The sequence below is a fragment of the Colobus angolensis genome, unplaced genomic scaffold (genome assembly GCF_000951035.1).
Source record: "Colobus angolensis palliatus isolate OR3802 unplaced genomic scaffold, Cang.pa_1.0 Scaffold286, whole genome shotgun sequence".
Lineage (NCBI taxonomy): Eukaryota > Metazoa > Chordata > Mammalia > Primates > Cercopithecidae > Colobus > Colobus angolensis.
Window position 1 is genome coordinate 1,627,666 of NW_012116110.1, and position 18,593 is coordinate 1,646,258.

The window sequence follows — 18,593 nt, forward strand, 5'->3', positions numbered from 1 at the left end:
TCTTCAGAACTTCCCACTAAGCCAGTTTGGCTTTAAATGGTTTAATTGCATCATTGTAGTGTTATGCTTAATCCACCAGAAATGTGGATTCACATCCCTATTCTGCCACTTCCAAGCTATGTGGAATGGGTCATGTTACTTAACTTCTTTGAGACTCTATTTCCACATCTATAGTAAAGATGGAAGAAGCTGTTTCACAGAGTTGTTGGGAAGGTTAATGAGTTAATGTCTGTAAAGGCCTTAGCACAGAGTATGATGCACAGCAAATGCTTCATCATGAGACAATATTATTTACTTCATTTTCAAAACATGCCCACCCATCCCTGGAGAACAGTGGGTCAGATTGCAACTAAAGAGAACCAGCAAAGGGTACTTGCTTGATGATTGTGTCAGCTGGAGCCTGCTTTATGTCTTTCATTGAGCAGCTGTGGGCCAGATTGAGTCTTTAGAAGCTAAGCCTTTTAGTTTTCATACTTCATCTTACATTTCACAAATAGTTTATGCCCTTCTGTTTCATAACAGGTGCCAACATTTTTCCCTTATCTTGGTTAACTCCAGACTTCTTGTCTCTGCTTTTCCCAGCTGGATCTAGCATTTTCTTCCCTCATCTCCCTAATAGGCTGAGACAGGAATCATTTCAACATACGAATCATCTTGTTCCCACCATCTGGTTGGGTTTAGAGTTAATCCAATCTAGTGGACCTGAGACCCATCTCATAGTCACAGATGCTCAACAGCAATGTCATGTGGCCCTCCAATGAACTGCCCCCCCTCCCCAGTGCTTCCAGAGGACAGTGAGACCACCCCCTACTTCCTCTCCATCCCTTTGCCCTCTCACTCTCCCCCTCCACAACCACATTTGTCCCAAATTTTAGAAGATGGGAGCAAGCCTTCCTTTTGGTCTGTAAATCTTTGAATGCCTAAGAGGTGATCCCATTCACTTCTAGGAATCCTGCCATAAGGCCCAGCCTCAAACTGAGAGCTCTACTGCTCTGCCATATGCAGACCCAACCTCCTTTCTGGGCTTGGGTCCACTCCACCCCAGGCCAAGGACTGGGTAGATCCTAACACTCATGCGTACGCCTCTCAGAGAATCACTACCTAAATCCCAGTATCGGTCATTCACTGACAACACACTGCCCCGACCTCCTGTCTATTTGGAAACCCAGGCCCAATTGCAGCCTAGGCTACAGCTAAGGTTGCCCCAGCCTTTCTTATCTTAAATGCCTCCAAGGGTCTCCACAGCCTAGTCAGTGAGTCTGGCCCTTGTTTCCCCATAGGTCTTCAGTGTGGTGCCAGGTCCCATTGCCTCTCCTACCTAAGCCAGCTTTGAGCTGTCTCAGCCTGCTCTTGGGCGGGCACATGCTGAAGTAAAACTACCCTGCAAGGTTGGCAGTGTAGAGAACACAATGCCCCTAGTATCTGTCTTTTAGCACTCTAGGGGCTGATAAGCCTTTTAGATCTGTGGGGTTGATGCTGAGTTTCTCTCCATGAACTCCATGGAGCAGAGGAAAGGATGAGAAATGTTCCCAACTACTCTCAAACTGCAACACATTCCTGCTAATTAGATTATCTTCAAAGCTTCTCACTTCTAAAAAGTTCAAATGTCAGAAAGCAAGTAATTAAAGATTACATTATGATGCTTTTTGGTAAGTTGCTTAAAGGGGATTTAGTTCTTTTTTTCTTGATCACCAACAGATGCTCAGAGGCTTCCAACTGCCTCTGATTCCTCCCTACGCTTCAAATACATCATTACACTTCCCAGCAGCTCAACTTGTGATCTGCCCTTTACTAACACCTCTGAAACAAGCTTGAAGCAAAGGCTCTGCACCCATTCAGGTCACAAACAGGCCTCTGGCCCCATCCTCAGGAATCAGACACTGTCTCACGGCAGAAGCAGCACTCTAGGTGAAAAAGATTTAGCCCCTGAGTTAGGCTTTTGAGATTTTTTTTTTTTAATCAGACCTCCTCAAGACCCCAGGAAAATCCATTTCAAATCTATTCATTAGCAAAATATTATAATCACATCATCAGAAAAATATTTTCTGTATGACTCAGTCTATCACCATGGAGAGAAGTGATCCTTGCTTACTTTTAAGTTTTTTTGATAGGCATTTTCTTTTAGTGTAGTTTTAGGTTCACAGCAAAATTGAGAGGAAGGTACACAGGTCTCTCATAGTCCCCTTGTCTTCATATACATTACTGTCCCCCAGAGTCCATAGTTTACATTAAGTTTCACTCATGGTATTGTATACTCTATGGATTTAGACAAATGTATAATGATATGTATCCACCATTGTAGCATCATACAGAATATTTTCATTGCCCTAAAAATCCCCTCTATATTCAGGCCAGGCATGCTGGTGCACACCTGTAATCCCAGCACTTTGGGAGGCAAAGGAGGGTGGATTGCTTGAGTCCAGGAGTTGGAGACCAGCCTGGGCAACATAGTGAAACCCTGTCTCTACAAAAAATACAAAAATTAGCCAGGCATGGTGGTGCATGCCTACGGTCTCAGCTTCTTAGGAGGCTAAAGAAGGAGGATAGGTTGAATCCAGGAGGTAGAGGCTACAGTGAGCCAAGATTGCACCACTGCACTCCAGCCTGGGCCACAAAGTGGGACCCTGTCTCAAAAACAAAAGACAAACAAAAAACTCTGTTTTGCCTATTCACCTCTCCTTCCCCCCAACCTGTGGCAGTTACTGTTCTTTTTATTGTCCCCATAGTTTTGCCTCAAGAATGTCATATAGTTGGAATCATAGAGTATGTAGCCTTTTCAGACTGGCTTCCTTCACTTTGTAACATGTATTTAAGTTTACTCTGTATCATTTCATGGCTTGATAGCTCATTTCTTCTAAGCGCTGAGTGATATTTAGTTGTCTGGATGTACCACAGTTTATGTATCCACTCACCTACTAAAGGACATAACTTGGTTGCTTTCAAGTTTTGGTGCTTATGAATAAAACTTCTGTAAACTTTCACATTTTTATGCCACCTTCCACCCCGTCCCACACATCTAATAACTGAGTTAAGATTCTCTTGCAGTTGCCCAAGAGCACTGCTTTAAGATTCATTCCTTCTTCTACCCTCTCTAGCTGGGAGAAAGAATGAAAAAAAAAAAAGGAGGCTGTGAGGAAGAAGATTCATTCCTGATGAGGAACTAACTGACCTACTCTTCTCTTCGTGCATGGCACTTGGCAGTGCCACCCCATTTCCTGAGTTAGATGGCCATCTGTAGATTTGGGATTTTTGTTTGTTTTTTTTATTACCCAGTAGCAGAGGGGTGACTAATACTGAATACTTTAATGGGGTTTCCTGTGGTCTCAAATATCCATGGGAGAATGTCAAAGGATCCTTGTTTGTGTAACATCTTGTTCATTTTTCACAGACTTTATCTTCAGGGCTTAAAGATATACCCTGGTGCTGACAGAATCAGGCAGACCAGGGTGTGGGCTAATCTACCCATCTTAGAGCATTGAGAATTCTCTTCATTTCCTCTTCTCCAGTCTGGCTCATCTGGATTTGCTCCTGGTGCACTTCCTAGGGCATATCCCCTGAGATACAATCAGGTTCTAATTATACAGGAACACTTTTTACCTAATTTTTTTTTTTTGTAATGTGTTGTTAATCAGTTACTTTTTAAAATTTAATTTTCTTGGAGCTCTTTAATTTTCTATCATTTCAAACTCGGGCATAATTTGCAGGAAAACTACAAATAACTCCTGTATACTCTTCACCCAGCTCTACAAATTAACATTTTGCCATGTTTGCTTTATCTACCATTTAAGAATAGGTTGCAAACATCATGCCCCTTTACCATTAAATATTTTAGTGTGTATTTTATAATCAAACACGTTCTTCAGCATAACTATAGGATAATTATGGAGTTCAGGAAATTTAATACTGATACAACATTATCAACTAACTTTCAGTCCATACACCAATGTTTCCAATTGCCCCAATAACAACCTTTACAGATATTTGTTCTTCTGGACCAAGATTGAATCTTGAATCCCTGGTAGCATTTGGTGTCATGCGTCTTTCATCCACTTTAATCTGGGTCAGTTCTTCAGCCCACCTGAATGCTTTCTTGCTTTAGAAATTGACAAACTGAGAATACAGTAAGTTTTTATAGTGAGCTGTTTCATCAGCTCACTGCTCCTAGAGCTCAAATGTTTCTCTAGAGATAATTTTCCAGTTATTCAACACGTCCTCTCTCCATAATCCTGGATTGTTAGACATGTGTGTCAGCATGCAGAGAAGAATCACACTTGGCTGCACCGAATATATCCCAACTGCTACAGTCACATCCCCTCTGTTCTAAGAGGGCAATCTGAACAGCGTGATTTACAAGCCACTTGTTGATAGGATTAAAAGTTATTCTCAAAAAAGCAGAAGTATTTTATTTATATAAATGTATGTGGTGCAAGTACAGTTCTGTTACAGGCATACATTGCATAGTGTTAAGTGAAGATTTTAAGGTATCCATCCTGGAGTAACATACATTGTACCCATTAAGTAATTTCTTATCTTCCATACCCCCTCCTACTCCCTCACCCTTCTAAGTCTCCACTGTCTATCATTCCACTCTCTGTATCAGTGTGTACACATTATTTAGTTCCCACTTATGAGTGAGAGCATGCAGTATTTGTGTTTCTGTGTCTGACTTGTTTCGTTTAAGATAATGACCTCCAATACCAACCATGTTGCTGCAAAAGACATAATTTCATTGTTTTTACGGATGAATAGTATTCCAGTTTGTATGTACGTATGATACTTTCTTTATTCAGTCATCCGTTGATGGGCACTTAGGTTGATTCCTTATCTTTGGTACTGTTAATAGTGCTGAGATAAACATACAAGTGCAGTATCTTTTTTGGTATATGGATTTCTTTTCCTTTGAGTAGATTCCCAGTAATGGGATTGCTGGATCGAATGGTAGTTCTATTTTCATTTTTTTGAGAAATCTCCACACTGTTTTTCATAGTGGCTGTACTAGTTTACATTCTCACTAACATTGTATAAGAGTTCCCTTTTCTCCACCTCCTCACCAACATCTGTTAATTTTTGTCTTTTTAATAATAGCCATTCTAAGATATCTTGTTGTAGTTTTAATTTGCATTTCTCTGCTGATTAGTGATGTAGAACACTGTTTTATTTACCCGTTGGCCATTTGTATGTCTTCTTAAAGAGCAGAACTCTTTTATGTTCCCTCCAGGCTATCTGGGGTGAGGTATTTATAGAACAGGGTAAATAATACCAGAACTCGGTGAAATCAAAGCAATAGCAGTACCCATGACAGATCTGTGACTCTTTGACCTGCATGATTTAAACTGAGTGATGACTTTCTTCAAGCAGATCAGCTCCTACTACTGATGGCAAAGTAGACAGCAGCTGTGCTTCTGACACAGAGGTTGAGCAACAAAGGAAAATTGTTTCTGTAAAACATCTAAAATCTTCATCTTAGAGACAAATTGAGTCCCATAAAATATCTTCCCTTTCCCTTTTTTTATTTTAAAACTTTTATGAATGAATTGTGAATTGTGAAGAAGTATATGAATAAATGTTTACAGTCATGAAAGGAAATTTCTTTTGAAGTCGGGTACTTCATTTTTATAATGTGAACAGTGCTCCTTTCTCCCCTCCCTTTAGAAAGGAAAAGAACAATTTTCCTGTCATGTTGAAACGCTGGTTTGATGCTAACCTGTCAGCAAGCCCTTTGGGTAAAGATATTTAGTTGTGTTTTACTTCTTCAGTCTCCCCTGGTACAAATGTGTATATATAAATATCTGTCAACCAGTTGATGTAGTCCTTTGAGATCTTTGGGACTGATTGTCATTAACTTTGCTTGTCCTTTGCTCAGAACTTCTGTTCAGTGCTGTGGAAGCCAGCTGCAATTTTGAGCAAGATCTCTGCAACTTTTACCAAGATAAAGAAGGTCCAGGTTGGACCCGAGTGAAAGTAAAACCAAACATGTATCGGGCTGGAGACCACACTACAGGCTTAGGTAAATCAGGGATCTGTCTATGTGGGGATATCTTGGGTAGTCGTAAGCTTTATTGGCCATTCCTACGTCATACCTGCAAAGACACTGACTTAAAGAAAAAAGGCAACTGTGAAGAAGCAAAGACAATCAGTAATCTTGTGTTTGACAATTTTTTAAAATTGAAATTCAAGTTGTTGTGTTAGCAGACCTATTTGCTAGTTAATTAAACAGGCAAATCCTTGTAAAATATTTAGGAACTCACTTTAGATGCAATACTTTTAAGGAAAAAAAATCTGTTGAGTTGTATTTATATGAAATCTCCAGAAAAGACACATTCCCACAGATAAAAAGAAGATTTCAGTGGTTGCCAGGGGCCGTGGCAGAGGGAATAAGAGTGTTTAATGAGTATGGGGTTGCCTTTGGGTGATGAAAATGATCTGGAACTACGTAGTGGTGATGGTTGCACAGCATTGTGAATGCTCAAAATGCCGCTGAATTGTGCACTTTCAAATGGTTAAATGGTAACTTTTATACCATGTATATTTTCCTATAATTTTAAAAATCTATTGTGGAGGGGAAAAGCTATTTAAAAATGTTGAGTGGACACTTGATGGATATTATTTACAAGGAGCTTTTGGAAACAGGAGTCTGAGTGTTCCTTGTGTAGGGATTACCTATTAATTTAATGATAGCCTTTGTGGAGCCCAACCCAGTGGAGACAAGTGCAAAGAGCTTGATCTCAAGGAGTTCAGTGTCTCATTCATTTATTCAATACATATTTATATACTGGAGACTGAGGTGAGTTTACCATGGAGCTGGTGAAGCTTAGGTTCCAGGGCCCCTGCCTTGTACCAGCCCCGAGAAAGGCCTTGAAAGAGCCCTCACAATTTCGTGCTTGTAATTTTGTATTCTTTTCTTAGAGGCTGCCTAACCTGTAGAAATAAAGGCCCTACCGAATCTATTCTGACCTTGGGCTGATTAACTGGAAAATCATCTCTAGAGAACCATTTGAGTTCTGGGAGCAGTGAACTGATGAAACGGGGAGCTGTTTAGGGACAAAAAGACTCACCATACTCTCAGTTTGTCAATTTTCAAAGTAATGAAACATTCAAGTGGACTAACTCCTGGGGAATACAATAGTGAACAAATCTGAAGTGAATCCCATCACAGACAATCTTTTCAGTGGGCAAGAGAAACATTAGACAAATACATACACAAACAAACTTATAATCACAGGTTGTGGCAAGTGCTGTCAGGGAGGAAAAACTTTACCTCTACCCTCTTAAGTTCCATGTTTGGACCTAAGAATTAAAGTGATGTAAGACAGATTAGCAAGAAAAAAACACAAATTTTATTTAATATTTTTACCTGTACTTGGGAGCCTTCATAAAAACAATGAAGACCCAAAGAAGCAGATAGGCCTGAGAGCTTCAATACCATTTTAAACATAGGATAATAAAATTGTGGAGAAGTAGCAAGACAAAAAAAAAGGGGGGGGTTAGGGGGCTTAAGTTTCCAGGGGCAGTAAATTGTGGGAAAGTGACTAGGAAATATATGAAGGAAACTAATGGAAGATGAGGGTTATGTTAGTAGGTTTGTTTGTACAGATCCATTTTGGTGTCAACTCTCAGTCTTTAGTGACAGAATGTTCTTCCCTTTCTGGGACAGGGAGAACACCTGGTTCGTAGGAAATTTTATGACCTGATTTTAAGTATAATAGAAAAGAGGAGGTCAAAGGGTCCTTCCTGCCTCTGCTGTTTCTCAAGAGACTTTACCTCAAAATAATCAAAATGCCAAAGTGACATAGTTTGGGGTGGCATGTTCTGATCCCCTTCTTTCACAATACAAAGAAATGAAGAGAGAGCTCTGAGAGAGAATAGAGGGAAGAATCTAATTTTGGTTTAGCATTCAGGGAAGGTTTCTCTGAGGAAAGCTGCCGTTAGCTGGGATAGTGGGCGTGACCCAGGCAGAGGGAACAACATCTGTGAAGGCCTTGAATTTGGAAAGAGCTGGTCACACCACAGAATAGGAAGGTCTGTATGGCTGCACCGTGGGGAGGAATGGTGAGGAGGAGAATGGAGGAAAATGATGTCAGAGAGGGAGATAGATCCTGGGTGTGGCAGGCCACAGGAAGCATTTGGAATTTTATTATAGAGGACATGAGAAGCCACTGAGAGGTTTTAAGCAGAAAAAAACACAGATGAAACTTAGGTTTCAAAAAGGTTGTTCTGGCTGTTGTACGGCCACCCATAATAGTCCGCTCAGGCAGCCATAACAAAATACCACAGACTGGGTGGCTTAAACAACAGACATTATTTCCTCACAGTTCTGGAGGCTGTGAGTTCAAAATCAAGGTGCCATCAGGGTCGTTTCTGGTGAGGGGTCTCTTCCTAGCTTGCAGATGGCCACCTTATCATGTGTCCTCACATGGCCTCTTGGTGTATGGAGGGAGAGAGAGCTCTGGCATGTCTTTCTCTTCTTTTGAGTTAAATAACTGGGTAAAACTAAACGGTATACAAAGACTGAGGCACCCAAAAGAAAACTGACAGGAGGAGGAGCAGAAAAAAGAAAGAGAAAAAGAAGGTGGGTTTTGTTTTTGTTTTTTTTTTCTTTTCTGCCCAGGCTTTCCAGGATACACGAACTCATTTTAAATTGACCATGGGGATGGTGGGAGGGGGAGGTTCCTGATTTTATTTTTCTTTGTTATTTAGAAGGAATAAAGGAAGAACACAGATCTTCAGCACCTGGGAGGATCCATCTGATGAAAAACCTGCTCTTCAAGGGCAGGTTTAACATTTGACCAAGAGAGGACTGGACTCTGCCCAGACACAAACTTCCACAAAGACTGCCAGGCCAGCCTGAAATCCTGCCATCTCTATAGGTCACTAAAGAGATAATAAGAAAAAATCTGCTCTGGGCCTTCCATTTACTATGGTTCAGTCCTTGGAATATACAATCTAAGTCAGATGGTTGACCCAAGCAGCTGGTATCTCCAAGATGATTTCATCCTTTTTGTTTTGTGAAAAGTGTAAATCCTAATTAATGACTGAAATCTGGGCATGTGCTAGAAAATCTGTACTAGTTTATAAGGTTTGCTTAGAATTAAATGAGGTTTCATTTCAATGAGGCACATGGATGTTTTCTGTCACTTAAGCCACAGACATTAGAAAATGCTTTCTGTCATTTAAAGCACAGCTGGTAGTCTTTGCTGTCTAGTTCTACTACTTTAATCACCTTTTACCACCTGCTAATCTAGATTAGGTTATTTTGCATTGCTGATATGCTTTATCTTGTTTGCAGGGTATTACCTGCTAGCCAACACAAAGTTCACATCTCAGCCTGGCTACATTGGAAGGCTCTATGGGCCCTCCCTACCAGGAAACCTACAGTATTGTCTGCGTTTTCATTATGCCATCTATGGATTTTTAAAAATGAGTGACACCCTAGCCGTTTACATCTTTGAAGAGAACCATGTAGTTCAAGAGAAGATCTGGTCTGTGTTGGAGTCCCCAAGGGGTGTTTGGATGCAAGCTGAAATCACCTTTAAGAAGCCCATGCCTACCAAGGTACAGTAGAGCCAATTTGTTCTGTGTCCATGTTCAGTTGCTGGACTAGTTTGTGAATGTCCATCTAGCTACTGTCAACTGGTGAGATATTATTTTCCTTTTGTTCAGGCCTACGGCCTCACCCTCACACCCTACTCCCAGCCATATACAGATTAATCCTTCAGTTACTTTCTGTTTTCTGTGTGTCTGAATCACAGCCACCTAGAGTTTGCTTTTTGTTTATCTCTTAAATTCCCTGAGACTAATCCAAAGACTGGGAGTACATGTCCAAGTTCAACAGTTGAACTTTAGTTTGAAACTTTAGTCATAATTCTGTCTCTCTCTCTTTCTCTTTCCCTCCCTCTCTCTCAAATGCACATACACACACTAGTGGGAATGCTAGTATTTTGAAAAGGTGAAATCAGTGAGCCTGGTTCTGCATTGAGGCTTTAAGGTTAACAACCTAAGGCTCTAGCTGAACACAGGATGAGAAAGTCCATTAAAAAATATAGAACCAACACCGCCCTAGCCAGAGAGAATTTACATAAGGTAACCATCAGCATCTGATTTTGATAGAAATGAGAATATAAAAAGAGGTATTTATTGCAGCGGGAATGGAAAAGAAAGCTGTAATCTCTCAAGCTTAGCAACTCATAAACTTAAAGAAGTTTTACAGATGCAATAAATTCTACCACTGCAACTCAGAATGAAACCAGTGTGGGAAAAATCCATTTTGTTTCAACCTGTGTCAGTCAGTCGGCAAATATCTCTTGAGTATCCTGTCTGTGTAAGAAAGGGTCCCAAAGAAAAATAAGAAAGTGCTGTCCTTCAAACAGATAACTCACAGAGTGGTAGCTCAATAAACATTGTTGAATGAAGGAATGAAGGAATGAATGAATCAATCAATCAGACTATCACATTCAAATCCAGGAGTTACCCAAAGTGCAGGCTCCCCTGGGGAAGCTGCAAACTTGGGGGAACAGTAGAACCTGCACAGACATTCATAGCCTGAACTTCTCTTGGTTACAACCATCTGGATAGAATCATAGCTGTGTCCATCTATAACTTCCTGCTACAGAAATCTAGTACACCACTCCTATCACAATGTTGCCTGGTTACTTTTAGTCCATTACAAAACCCACCAGGACATCATTAAATCTTTACCATGGTTAATCAAAGACCTCTGAAAATTTTTTGTTTCCATTGCTAGGTAAGAAGAAAAACTATTTTCCATTGCTAGGCAGGAATGGCATGGCAGCCTCCTTGACTTACTGATTTCTAAAAGAGCTAAACTAATTTCTAATACCTCCAGCAGAGTAGAAGCATCTACGTTTTACCACAATCTTACAGAAAAGTCTTCTTTTTATTTGTATGCTAATTAAGTAGATAGTGTTGTAAGTATTCCTTGTGTAATTCTATCAGTCTTTGATTACCTAACTAAATTGAGATATAATGCTCAGCTCCCTGGATGAGAGAGGAAGCAAACAGGTGTTTCTGGTACCATGTTTCTACCCTTAGCTTAGACTCTTGCTCTTTAAGCTCATTGCCTAGACAATATCAAATAATTTTTGAATGAGCCTTTCTTCCTATAAATGTCATCTTATAGACGGACTCTTGCAGCAGCATTATTGAACTTTCCTCTTCAATTCATTAGTCCTGGAGAAATCCAAGTTTCTCTGCACCTCTTAGGGATCCCAAAGGCCTAACTTGAGTTCCCATTACCAATTATTTAACTCTTGCAAGTAGTTATAGTAATACACACATACACGCATGTACACACACACATGCACACACACACACACACACACAAGCAAATACCAGAGTCCCAAAATCAGGGGTGCACCAAAAGTAATGGAATCTTTGTTACACTCTATGTCCTATTTTGCTGATTTTTTTAAAGGAGGATATAATAAGCATTTTATTTATTCATTTGGCTTTATTTATTTATTTATATATTCATCCATTTTCTTTACTCACCCAGTGTTTATTAGGTACATGCTCAGTACAAGGAATATAAAAATGAGGCTCAGATCCTACCCTTGAGGAAGAAGAGATCACAGATGGTAGAAGATTAAGATACATAAGCAACTAATTACCATGCAATGTCATGTAAAGCCCACGGAAAGGCTACATAAAAAGATAGAGGAGTAGTTTTACCAGTTGCTGTAAAAAATAATGGCAAATAGAGACCCAGCTGAGCCACTGTTTAGACGGTTAAAATTCAGGCCATGCTGGATTCTAACTCCTGCTTATCACTCCACTCATCTCACCCCACCCCACTTTATCCTCTATTAACAAACATGGGTTGTTTAGGAATCTGCCCATTCCTTTATAGTGAGTCTCTGCTTATACCTGAATTGGTGCACACCTCCTAGCAGATAACAGTGCCCCTGGGAATTTGCCCTTTTCTTTTCTGGAGGCCAACTACCAAGCTGCCCAGCAACTGCACAGTTCCCCACAACCACTTAGGGAAAAATGGATCTAGACCCAGTGGGGGCGGAGGAGTTCTTACAGCACTCAGAAAGAACGAGTTATGGATTCAATCCCAGTGCAGATGAGGAGACAGTACAGTTCAACACTAGAAAACTCTGGCTACCTGTCTCAAAGTGGCCCTTAGTTCTTGGCAGGTCCCTGTTACACAGAAATAGCTTCTCAGAGAGTAAAAGAACCATTTGACATCCACCATAGAAGAAGTATGCATTGGATAAGGCAGGAAACTGAAGTTCACTTACTTATATAACATATACAGGTTGAAATAAACATACAAAAATATATTTAAGACAAGGGATAAAATGAGAAGTCAGAGTTTCCCTCACTAGTCCCTACTGCTGAACTCAAAATTCTACTTCCAGCCAGGTGTAGTGGCTCCCACAACACGCTGGGAGGCCGAGGCGAGTGGATCACCTGAGGTCAGGAGTTCGAGACCAGCCTGGCCAACATGGCAAAACCCCATCTCTACTAAAAAAATATATAAAAATTAGCCAGGCATGGTGGCACGTGCCTGTAATCCCAGTTACTCATTAGGCCAAGACAGGCGAATTGCTTGAACCCAGGAGGCGGAGGTTGCAGTGAGCCAAGATCATGCCACTGCAGACCAGCCTGGCCAACATGGCAAAACCCCATCTCTACTAAAAAAAAATATAAAAATTAGCCAGGCATGGTGGCACGTGCCTGTAATCCCAGCTACTCATTAGGCCAAGACAGGCGAATTGCTTGAACCCAGGAGGCGGAGGTTGCAGTGAGCCAAGATCATGCCACTGCACTTCAGCCTGGGCAACAGAGCAAGACTCCATCTCAAAATAAACAAACATTAAGACGAACTGCCTCATTTGGTTGGGTGTGGTGGCTCACGCCTGTAATCCCAGCACTTCGGAAGGCCAAGGCAGGCATATCACCTGTGGTCAGGAGTTTGAGACCAGCCTGGCCAACATGGTGAAACCCCATCTCCACTAAAAATACAAAAATTAGCCAGGCTGGGTGGTACACACCTGTAGTCCTAGCTTCTCAGAAGGCTGAGGCACAAGAATCGCTTGAACCCAGGAGGTGAAGGTTGCAGTGAGCTAAGATCGTGCCACTATATTCCAGCCTGGGTAACAAAGCAAGATTCCATCTCAAAATAAATAAATAAATATTTAAAATTCACTTCCACCTCTTGTTTTTCTGATGGTTTTTCTTCCTGATTCACTGATGGCTTCCTCTATAACTCTAAATATATTTCCACCTCCATTTCTTGATTCATTCACCTTAACTGTGTTGGCTGACTCCCTACTATGAAAGAGAAGGAACTTACACTATTCCTTCTATTCCTCCTGCTTTTCTCTCTCTTCCTCATAATTTTTAGTTTTGTTTTTATTTTGAACATTTTTCTTGGTTCCCTTTACAACTTTAGTATACTAAACCATCTATTTTTGGATCCATACACTTTAGACAATGTCTCTTGACACCCCACCATGTTAAAATGAATAAATCTCCCTGACCCCGCATTTCCCTTCACCTCTCTTACCCCCTTGACTTCCCAAATTCTCCCAGATACACAATTACTGAACTTTCACATTGTTATGGCTTAGAACATTTATATTTCTACAGTTAAGCCTTCTGTGCTTTGCTTGTGGCATGATTTCCCTATGAGGCCCCCCTTGGCATTTTGAAGAGGACAGTTGTGCCTTTGTGGTGAGAACATTTCTCACCTTCCTGGATGTTTAGCATCTGTGATTATTGCAAAAACCAAAATTATTTCTACACATTTCCAAATGGTCCTAGAGGTGTCATCCCATCCTTGGATGAGAACCATTGGTCTTTAAATTGAATCTGACAATTGAAATTAAAAACCATCCTCACCTGCCATTCATTCTTGCTCCCTGCAATCTGTCTCTGTCCAGCAGTAGAGTTATCAAGCTGCAACCCTCCCCTGCAGGGACCATTTGGCTTCCTTTTGCTCTTAGAGAAAAGGCATGCTCTAGCATCAGCCACCTCCCCAGGTTTACGTCTTGCATTTTCCATTCTAATCATACTGAGCAATCAGTTCCTGGGACACACTCTGCTCTCTCCTACCTTGTATTATTGCATTCCCTGTTGCCTCTGCCTACACTCTTCTTATTTAGATCTCAGCTTAAACCTCACTTCCTCACAGAATCCTTCTTTGACCCCACTCTTCACGCCTATACAGCATGGCGAGATTAGGGTTCTCTGGTATCCTATGCTTCCCTTCCATCATCTTGGAGACAGCATAACATAGTGATTAGGGGAACAGACACAGCAATCTCTCTAGTTTTAAACCCCAAGTCTGCCACTTGCTAGCTTTGCAATCAGAGTCAGTTTTCTTAATTTCTCTCAATTTTCCATCTGGGACCAAAACCCTAGCAATGTACTTGGCACTCAGTTGGTGCTCACTAATTGTCTGTTGACTGATTGTCACATTCTGACTTTTGAGCAGGGATTATTCACCTTCATTAAAATCACCTGGGGAGGGCCAGGTATGGTGGCTCACACCTGTAATCCCAGCACTTTGGGAGGCAGAGACAGGTGGATCACCTGAGGTCAGGAGTTGGAGACCAGCGTAGCCAACATGATAAAACCCCATCTCTACTTTAAAATATTTTAAAAATTAACCGGGCATGGTGGTGCATGCCTGTAGTCTCAGCTACTCGAGAGGCGGAGGCAGGAGAATTGCTTGAGCCCAGGAGGTGGACAGAGGTTTCAGTGAGCCAAGATTTGTACTCTGGCCTGGGTATCTCAAAAAAAAAAAAAAAAAAAAATCACCTCTGGAGCTTTATAATGCGGATGTCCAAGTATTACCCCAAACCAAGGAAAGCAGACCTTGAGATGGAGACTTATTTGCAAGAAGTTTATGAGGTTTGCTCTTGGGATCACCACTGAAGGAAGGGAAGGAAAGGAAGCAGGATCAGGCGATCAGGCAGGAGAAGCTGTCAGGCTGCAGTGCATTCTCAAGGAAGGCTTCAGCTGACCTACAGGGAGCTCTGAAACTGGTGTGGCCTTTCAGAGTTGTCCTGGGTTGAGCAATGTTGTCTTTACCGTCCCATATTGATTGGTCATTGGATGCTGGCTACCTCAGGAAGAGGGTATTGCCTTGAAACGCCCAGCAACTTTCCACAGATGACTAACAAGTCGAGTGCTGTCCACTGGCTACACTTTCAGCAACTGGGAGAGTAAGCCCTTATTTCCTGAAGGATCAGTTGGGTGGTGCATCTACTATACTGATTAGGTCAGAATCTTTTGGTGTGGGGGCCTGGGAATCAGTATTTTATAAAGTGCACCAGGGTATTGTAACATCCAACATAGAGAGCTATTGCTCTGAATAACTACAAAAGTTATTTTATAAAAGTATAATATTTTATAAAAACATAATATTTTACAAAAGTAGTATAAAAGCAGAAAAGAAGAGAGCAATAAGAAAGACTGTGTGTTTCAGGCTCATATGCAGCTGAGCTGCACTGAAACCAGGCATGGTAGCCCAGCAGATTCTGTGGCAGCCAAAGGCCTGTGCAAGGATATGTCTGTGTAGTGTCCCTGCCCAGGTCCCCCTCCCTGAAGTGCTGGGAGATGTTCCTGTGACCATACAGCTGGGTAGGAACAGAGTTAGATGAATGGTCTTCCTGCCCCTAGGTAGCTTTTTCACTGTGAGTAACTCACCCCTGTCAAAGCTTCAGAGATCAAGAGTTTTCCAGAGTTATGACACCCAAACCTAGGCTATTGTTTTCCACATGTGGTTTCTGTCTACAGAGAGTACATGTTTCTCCAAAAATTCTTGCCATTGAGAAAGGAGTTTTAAGTCACAGAGCATCCAAATAAGCATACGGCCAACACTTGCCAGCTGTTACAGTCTGTCTGGAAGCTTCATATTGGCTGTTCTGGATGGTTTAATAACTCAGTATCGACTTTACTTCCAAACTGATGACAGTTTAAGAGAATTTTCTGAACCTATTGAGCTTAGCATACATTTTTTCATAGTTGGAATTTCTAATGACTGAGTCCTGAAATGAACTTGCTGGAACTTCTAGAAGGTTCAGAGTTCAACCTGGGTCAGAACAAGGGACAAGCTGGCCGTTTATCAAGTACCTACTTTGTGCTAGGCAGCACATGCTCACTTGTTTAGTCCTTAATACGCTACAGTAACACCAAATTTAGGGGAAGAAACTGAAGTTTCAGGACATTTAAATAGTTTGATTCCTCCTGTTTCATTGCCACTCTTCCCCAAATTCCAGATGAAACCCTTCAGTGACACCCCTAAAATTCATCTCAAACATGTCCACTTCTCTCTCTCCAGCCACCACCCTAGTCTAAGCTGCCATCATTTCTTACTTAAACGACTTCAATATCTTCGTAGCTGGATCTTCTCTTCCACCTTACTCTTTCTATACTCCAGAGAGAGAGAGAGATGCAGCAGCCAGAATCATTTCTTTGAAATGGAGATCAAATCTTGTCCCTCCTCTGTGTGTAACTGTTCTATGGCCTTCAGAATAAAACTTCATCCCATACTGTGGTTTTTGAGGTCCTGCACAGTTGGATCACTCCCCACTTTGCTGGCTTCATCTGCTTTCATTCTGCCACAATCAGAGTCCCAGAGTCCACATAGTCACGTGGGCCTTCTCTCTGTTCCTTGAGTCCCAAGGCCTTTCCTGGCCCAGGGCCAGTGCTCTGCACAGGGGGTGCCTCCTTCCCCAGCCATTCCCATATCAAGCTGGCTCCCATGCTTCTATCCCAGGTCAAGTGCTTCCTCTCAGAAAGGAACATTCCTGACTGCCGCCCAGTTTGTAACCACTTTCTTCATACCCAGATTACTCCTCATTAGTTTGTCCAGTTTATTTTGTGTATAACATTTATCCCAATCTGAAATGATCTCATTTGTTTGTTACTTGTTCATTGTCCATTTCTTTTCCTGTGAAGATACAGCATTCATGAGGACAGGGACCTTGTTGGTCTTGTTCATCTCTGTATCCACAGCATCTAGCACTGTGCCCTGGTACAAAGTAGGTCATGAGTAAAATTCTGTTCAATACATTTTGTTTGATACCTATGTGGTCAATGAATGAATAAAAGAATGAATGAGTAGACTTTCTAAGGTTGGGAAGTGGCAGAGTTGGGGTCTGAATCATGGTCTAGGCAACTCTGAAGCCTGCCTTTTAGTGCACGGTATCTTTGGGTGGCCAAGGTCTCTCTCCAATCTTGGGGAAGGCCTGTTCTTGTGCACCTGGAGAAAATGAGGTTCCTCAAGCCTGCCTTGAGGTGTAGGTACCTTTTGTTATTTAATTCTCACAATACTCCTGTGAGGGAAGTAAAGTATTTCTTTTCAATGTCCTTGACATTTTAGAATGCAGTCTAGCTCAAGGTCTCCCAGATGATCTAGTAGAAACGAATGCCTAAACTAAGAGCCTGGCACACATGTGTCGCCTGCCTATGCTTTGTGACCTCTGAACCCATTTCTAAAGCGTGTCAGGTATGATTCTTCAGGGCCCAACTCAAAGACAGGACCTATTTTCATGAACATTATTTCCACCTCTCAGTGAGTTGTCACATGGGACCAGAGCGGAGGTGACTGAGCAGCAGCCCATGCAGAACTGTAAAGATGTCCAGCCTTTCAGCTTCTCTCCTCTTATTTCCCTCACTCTTGATGGCTGCCTTCTGCCTCCCCTGTGCCTTTCTGATGGCTCACTCTGGATGTTGCTTTACCTTGCTTTCTCCTATTTGCATTTACCTAGCCTGTTTTAAGGACAATGGGCTGATTATTAATAACCCCTTGCTGTCTTCCCTGGGTAGTTTAATCTTTGGCAGAAACTATAGGGATGAAGCAATGCTAAGAGTTTCCCTTAGACCATTCTAGCAAAGTAGCCTTATAGACAGATTCTGTGTGATATTATCACAGCTGCCAACAACAGGCTGTTGTTGCACACTCTCCAGCACTTCATTTGATGCCACAGCTCCCTAGGAAGGAAAGCAGTCCAGCACCATTTAACAGATGAGGAATGCTCAGGCAGAAAATTAAGGACATTGTTCAGCATTACACAGCTATTAAGTGGCTGAACTGAGAAGCAGATCCAGGTCTTTTTGACTCCAGAATTAATGCTTTTTACACTAAGCCTAGTGTAAAAAGCCCTCCCAGCCCTCGCCTGGCTAACATCAAAAGTGTAGGAGCAGGTGAGAAGGGGAGTCCAGCCCTAACTCTCAGGATTCCTGAAAAAAATTTAGACTTTATTTTTAACCTTCTGGTGTTTTAGTTTAGAAATAACTTTGGCTCCTAGGAGGGGTCAAAATTCAAGGTGCTTTAACATAGACAAAGGAAAGCTGTGGGTTAGAGGAAAATGTAGCATAATGCATAAGACACTTAGCTGTGGGTTCACTGGCACTTATGGCATTACAGTTTGAGCTAGTTATGTAACCTTTCTGAGCCTTACTTTTCTTTTATGTGTAAAATGGGTATACCAGGAGTATACCCATATATCCATAGTATATGGTAAAGATCAAAGACAATGCATCATATAAAGTTCTTAGCATAGTACTCACACATATCATTTATTAAATCTAGCTGAGCAGAGAAAGACTAATGA

At 41.5% G+C, this 18,593-nt stretch overlaps 1 protein-coding gene across 2 annotated transcripts in view; it reads left to right on the top strand.

Annotated features, from left to right (window-relative positions):
* Positions 1-18,593, top strand: part of MAMDC2 (MAM domain containing 2) — a 179,657-nt gene that overhangs the window by 87,967 nt on the left and 73,097 nt on the right. For both annotated transcript variants that reach the window (XR_001002521.1, XM_011948898.1), the window contains exons 8-9: positions 5,864-6,007; positions 9,287-9,552. Coding sequence is in view for 1 of the 2 variants with exons in the window: in XM_011948898.1 (XP_011804288.1) it covers positions 5,864-6,007; positions 9,287-9,552 (410 nt within the window). In the remaining variant the exon portion in view is untranslated. The remainder of the gene's footprint in view (positions 1-5,863; positions 6,008-9,286; positions 9,553-18,593) is intronic.